Source organism: Cariama cristata, unplaced genomic scaffold (genome assembly GCF_000690535.1).
Source record: "Cariama cristata isolate BGI_N322 unplaced genomic scaffold, ASM69053v1 scaffold467, whole genome shotgun sequence".
In the NCBI taxonomy this organism is placed as follows: domain Eukaryota; kingdom Metazoa; phylum Chordata; class Aves; order Cariamiformes; family Cariamidae; genus Cariama; species Cariama cristata.
In genome coordinates, this window is record NW_009625830.1 from 16,489 (window position 1) to 23,125 (window position 6,637).

The 6,637-nt window shown below is 44.0% G+C and overlaps 1 protein-coding gene across 1 annotated transcript in view; it reads right to left on the reverse strand.

Moving 5' to 3' along the window:
- Positions 1 to 6,629, reverse strand: part of LOC104164421 (kelch domain-containing protein 4-like) — a gene marked incomplete at both ends in the record, with an annotated part of 22,057 nt that extends 15,428 nt beyond the window's left edge. Inside the window, 4 exons of the mRNA XM_009703746.1 lie at positions 2,939 to 3,037; positions 4,003 to 4,081; positions 5,085 to 5,176; positions 6,585 to 6,629. Of these exons, the coding sequence (XP_009702048.1) occupies positions 2,939 to 3,037; positions 4,003 to 4,081; positions 5,085 to 5,176; positions 6,585 to 6,629 (315 nt within the window). The remainder of the gene's footprint in view (positions 1 to 2,938; positions 3,038 to 4,002; positions 4,082 to 5,084; positions 5,177 to 6,584) is intronic.
- Between the last annotated feature and the right edge of the window lie 8 nt (positions 6,630 to 6,637).

The window sequence follows — 6,637 nt, forward strand, 5'->3', positions numbered from 1 at the left end:
GCTGCCTTGCTTGACAACAGCAGTTCTCTGGGGCTGAAGGAAGGGGAATTTTAAAGGCAAGTTACTCATTGTTGAGCACACCTTCCCTGTAGCAAAGGAAAGTTGGCCAAGGAGCTGGGCTTTTCCCACCTCTTAGCATCTTGAGTTCCAGTTCTACAAATTCAAAGTTCCCTGGAAAGCATCTTGGGATTTAGTTTAACAACAATTGTTCAAATCTCTCCGTTCACCAAAAGGAAACCCCTCCACAGCTAAGGCTCAGCAACACTTCACCCATCCTTTAGTCACATAAATAACATCCTGCAGAAGACATACAGGGGCTGACGAACCCTGAGCCATGGGAAGAACAGGGGCACTTCCTGCCTCCAAGACACATCTAACACCCCAGCACCAGGCAGGCAGAGTAATGCAGGGAAAAGTCTTTTGGAAAAGGCCATTAACCGTGCACAATTGCCCTTTACAGTTTTTGTAAATCATAAACCAACAAACAGTAAAGAAACCAGGCTGCAGCACAAGTCCAAACCTGATGCTTCCCAAGACCTGAAAAGCATTACTGCTCCCTCTGAAGAAAAAACCCAACAAAATAAAACAAAACAAAGACCAACCAAAAAAACCCCAAACACAGAAGGAAATGAGCAGCAGTTGGACAAGAGAAGACTGTTATTGCTTTGATTAAGGCAAGCAGCAGAGAGGAGAGTATCAAAAGGGTTTTTTAATTTTTTTTTTTGCACAGAGCAGCACCAAGACACTGTTGTGATGCAAGCTGACATTTAAAAGCAGGGAGAGAAGAGCAAGACTCTACTTCATTAAAATTATCTGCGTAAGGACTAAGGAAGAAGGAAGGAACCCCAAAAAGGAAACCATGTGACTGTACAAATTTCTTCATTGACTGGGACCTCTTGGGTTGTTACACTATAAACAAATTCTTCCAAACGTGTTTTTTCCAGGTACCTATCACAGATCAACACCGAGATAACAATGTCTTTCTTCAGAAGGCCTTCATTACCTGCCCATCTTTCCGAGCAAACGGCAAAGATTTTGAGCATGAGACACATGACCATGCCCTGGCATAAACCAGCCTATACATGCAACAATTAAACATGTAAGAAAATATGGGGTGTGTTTGCAAGCAGGATTTGTGGGAATATGAAGTTCCTAAACCAAGGGGATACAAGTCTGATTTTCATGGGTATTTAGTGCTTAAAAGCTTAAGGGGAAGGTATATGCAACAGCCTGTTCATACTTGTGTGTGACCTTTTGAAGAGCTGGCTCAAAATTCATTACATAGCCAAACCTTTTCCTTAAACAACTGACAACACCCATCCATAGCTATTCTCACCTCTGCTGTTGACCTGATATGTAATGAAGCCAGTGTAACTCAAACAGAGGATCGTGTGTCAGAGATGTCAAATAAGACTGAAAACATGCACATACAAACCCATGGACAGGCTTCTGTTTACCTTTGAGCTGATGCAGAATATGCATTAAAAATAAAGTCACAAGGAAGACAACAAACCAGTCAACTAATGAGGCTGAACTGTCTCCTGTGCAACTATAATTAATTATGAGACAGAAAACTTATTGTTGAAGCAGGACTCCTCAGACAGGTTTCTCATTTTATTGTTGTTGTAACCCAGTTGCAGCTCCCTGATGCACAGCCTGCCTGCTCAGTCCAGATTCAGCTGCTCGACAGCCACCTGCTGGCTACCAACACCCAAACAAGCACCTCTCAATCAAAAGCAATCTCCTTTTCACCAAGGGAAATGAGTGTTTGAATTTATGGTCTCCTTGCAGAACTTGGCCTCTGAAATCAAGTTCTATTTTAAGCACCACGAGGTAGTCCAAAAAATCAAGTCAGAACCTTTCAATTCAAGAAAGGACACACAACTCAGAGCAAGACTGGCATTTAGGCATAGCATAAGAAGGCTATACGAACCTAACCAGGGTATTGGATCTTACCAGGAAGCTCTAAAGAACTTTGACCATGGGTAGGAAAATAACATTCGCATCCTGTATGGCAGCTTTTGAAATATACCAGTCACCCAGCCACTTGCTGCGACAGGTAAGGTAATCTATCAGACAGCTGGCGAGGGCCAAAGATGTGAAAAAAATACAAGTCTGTGGTCTGGTTTCTAATGTGCAGGTGTTCCCATAAAGTAAACAAACCCAAATCCTCCATCATCACAACCAGACAGTGATCTTAATGACAAAGGCACAAAAGAGGTGAATTCTAGGGGAGTATCATGATATCCCAGAGAAAATTTAGAGAACTTTGTCTATTGCCTTTGCAGACAAAAAAAAAAAAAAACAGCCCATCTGCCAAGGGGAAAAAAAAAATAAATAAAAAAAAATCACAAGGCAAAGACACACAGCCTGTGCTAGAGGTCCATCGTGTTGCACAGTTGGGATGCTTGGCAAAGCCCAACTGCTACATGGTAGCAGGGATACCCTACACCAACTGGTCTTTCATATTGCTGGAGTGGCAGTACCTGTAAGGCCCATAGATGTAGGCCCACAGGCATTAAGGAAACAATCACGCAGAGCAACTCTGCCATTCAGAAAATTTTGAAAATTCAGTGCCATCCTGGGATTACAGATGGTTGAGCTGATCCCTATATAACACAGCAAAGAGAGCTTATCTTCAAAGGAAGAGTCTCCCCCATGAGTCCTGTCGACCCAACGGATCCAACCCCAAATCTTCATTCCACACTTAATGCTTCCAGAGGCCACCCAGTGATCAGAAATCACAAGCACTTTGGACAGGCTTGTACAGGTCCCCTCAGCAGAAGACGTGAAATGACACCATTGGCAGCCCATTACGAGGAGAATAAAGAGAAGCCAGAAACCCTCACAGGGAAAAAACCCAGAAAATCAACTCTCATCCATCTTTAGTGCCGTGTTAGAGCAATTCCAACTGCTGCTCTGGCACCCAGTACTTTACCTGGTGAGCACATCGCCTCGGTGGTGGGTTGGGGATCTCTACTTTAGACCAGCTGTTCTTCCGGATGTTGTAAACATAGAGGTCGTTATATAGGTACGTCTGTTACAGAGGAAGAGAAAATACACATCACCTCAGCTCTCCATTGGACAGAGTCAGTCTGTCTAAGCACAGGCACCCCTGAGGGTTACCTGTGAGTCTGGGGGAGAAGGAGCACGGCACCAGCTTTGCAAAGCAACAGCTCACCTGTCTCATCAGGCAGGTAAGGACAACAACCTCATCCACTAGACTGGGAGTCAGCAACTTTTTCAGAGTGATGCACTGGACTGGACTGTTCTTTCCCAAACCCTTAGTTAAGCTTGTGATAGCTTGAGATATGAGGACTCAAGAAGTTGGAGCTTAACACAGATGTGCAGGTTAAAGTTGCCCAAACTGCTGCTCAACTCCAGAGTCAGGATCAGCTTAAGGCAGTGAAGCAAGCAGAATTAGTTTAGCACATCACATTGGGTGATCCTAAGATCGCCAAATATCATTGGCAGGCTTAAGTTTTCAAGCTACAGGATGTACAACTTCTTGGTGTCATAAAGACCAGTTTGCCTCCAGGAGCACAATAAAGACTTGCAACTTGCAGAAACACAGTAACAAGAGTGCCCATTTGCAAATATTTGCTACTGTACACATCTCCAAGGCAGGCAATGCCTTGCCAGCAGCAAAACTGCAGAAGTATCTTGTTTTGAAAGATGGAACATAGAGATTCTTCAATAGTTATCAAAAACGAGGGGCTGATATGGCTACAGTTAAGTCTAGAGAAATTATGAAGCCCTGAAATATTGATGCCGAGGCAATCACTCTGACTCCTTAATGGGTTCTAGCATGTCTCCTTCCTGCCAACTGTTCAGGCATGAGACAGTATCACGGCAGAATTAAAAGGCTATTTTGCTCTCATTCAGGGACAAATACATATTTTATGACTGCTGCCTTGAATTTCACTTCAAATGAGACTCATGCAAATTACAGTAAAAGGCAAGGAGAGGGTAGAATAAAGAAGAAATGGAAATATACATTACTTTTTGGCCATTGAAATATTCACCTCCAAAAAGGATCAATTCATCTTTCTCAGGGTGAGCAGAGAGGGAGCCGTTCAGCCTGCAAAAGAAAGAGGGATGGCCAAAACAGTAGATGTGTCTTGTAAAACTCAGAAGCTTGCAGCCTTTAACTCAGCTACTACTAGCACCTCTGCCCTCTAGCCACAAAGGTCTCTCCATCATCTGCCAAATTACTAGGCTGTGATATTCACCGCAGGGCTAAAAACTTCTCAAAGAAATTAACTTCTTAAAAACTTCCAGCAAGATTAATTTGACACTGTCTGAAATCTTCTATTTTAGGAGCACACGTTACACTGTCATTTAACATGCCTTTTGACGTGAGCTCTTGAATTTTAATGCTGGTGTGTCAAGAACAAAAATTAGTTTTATGAAGGCACATAACTATGGGGAGAACTGGGCTGTCTCGTATCAACTTATCTGCGTCACTATTCTGCAGTCACCACTGGTCATTGCTCATCTACATACCACTGAAGTGTTTTGCACCATGCAGAGATAGATCCTTACCACTCCCAAGGAGGAACTAACTGACTGCTGTAACATCCCTGTGAGATTAACAGTAGTGTACTGACCTGTCCCACTACAGAGAGGGAAATAGACATCACAGAGAAAGGCATTTATTTAACAAGCCACAAGAAATCGAAATACAGAACCTAGAAGTACGTCAACCCCAAGCTACACTTGATAAAGTGTCTTGTATCTCATGACACATCCTTTTGCCTCTTAAGTCCCTTCAGTTATCCAGTCCAAATCCAAAACTTCCTCTCAACTTTTCTTTTTCCTCAAAGCCCTGTAATCTAACCCTGCTTTGCCTCCCTTGTGCTGATGAGATGATTAAAAAGTGGATTTTAAGGCCAAAAAAAAAGTTTTTCGTCTCTTTTTTTAACCAGGGATTCAATATACCAGATATTTTATAATTCCAGATATCAGCTATGCCAGATACTATGCCTTCCACTCTTGGAAAACAACTTTACATAAATAAATTTCATTAAAAGCACCATCAATCGCTGTATAAGTGATAGCCAAAGCCTTCTACAATCTCTTACCTGGGTGAGGGGGGTGGGCAGGGTGATTCAATTACTTGGGTCTTTTTAGCATCTAAACTCTGGAATTCTGCTATCAGGGCTTCGAGATCCTCCTGAAAATAAAAAGCCAGACATTAGTTCCCTGATATACACAGAGCCACCTGCACACCATCTGAAACCAGCACTCACTCTCATGATTCCCCTTTTTAAAAAAAAATTGTCTGCTTAGGTTCCCTTCATTCAACTACAAGAAACGGATGCTGAATACTTCCATATATGCTTCAAAGATGGGTAACCCCTAAAACAGCAACAAGTTGCTCAAAAGAGTCCTAAAAGGATGAGACACAAAGCGCGTTCAGTGCACACCTGCAATTCCTGCAGCAGAAACACCGCACGTTTCAGCAAATAAACGTAAATCATTTGAGCCCTAACAAAATAACAAGCAACCACATGCTACAATCCAGTTAGTCCTCTTGTTTGTCTGCAGTGGAAAGATGCCTAAATGGAACCAGAAACTCTTTTCTATTCTCAGGTCATGCTTTACCTGCACGTATTTTTATTCCCTTTTAACTTCTGTCATATAAAAATAAAATCTGCCTTGAAAACTGCAGATACGCCGAGTTGCAAGGGCAGAAGCAGGATTGCAGCTAGGGGGAGTTTCTGATCCACGGTCTCTCCTACAACCCCCATTGCTCACCACGTCCCTTCAGTTAACCTTTTTGAAGGTGTGATCAAAGCAGAGATTTCCAAAGTCTGGGGATTTTGCCTCTGCAGCAGGGCATCAGCTCTCCCTGCAGCCAGTATACATGTACTTTGGCACCTTCCATGTCTTAAGTTTTACATTATGCCAGTAACACCACATTTCGACCAGGGAAAGGTAGCTGTTTTGGGGCCTAAATACAAGCACCCACTCTAGAAGCGAGATAAACATTTTCATTTGCTTTTAAGACCAGAAGAAAAGGATGAGGGAAATGGAAAGCAAGAAGGACCCTTAAACTGCATTTTCTTGTCCTTCTTTTACACCTGCTGTCACACACTGCTCCAGCTTGTCACAGATACACAAAAGTCTTCCTGGTAGCAGTTTTCACTTCACCCCTTATCCTCTTTTCCAAGTGTCCTTGCACACAGCTGCTGATGGCTCCGCAGCCCTTAGCCACACGCTGACCTGCAGGCATAAGCACAAGCACCGCTTTTTCACCAGGACTGCCCTAACAGTACCTCTAAAAGTTTCACGAGATGTGTACTAACCTCAAAACCCCTTCGCCAGCACATCTTGTACCCGGCTGATGAGCTGCGGGCCCTCAATTAACCAAGTTAGAGCCCCTTGCGTTTGGATACACTTGTTTCCAACCCTGTCTCCGACCCCCCGTGGCTCCACTTCCACCGCCGGTTTTCCCTTCAGGCCTCGTTTCACAAAAAGCCCCGAGACCCACAGAGGGCCCAAGGGAGCACGGCAACCCCACAGAGGAGGCCCAGGCCCCGCTCCCGGGGCTACCGGAGCCCCCCGCTCCCGCCCCTCACCTCCTCCTTCTTGGCTCTGCGAGACACCTTCCTCTCCATCTTTGCGGCCGTCT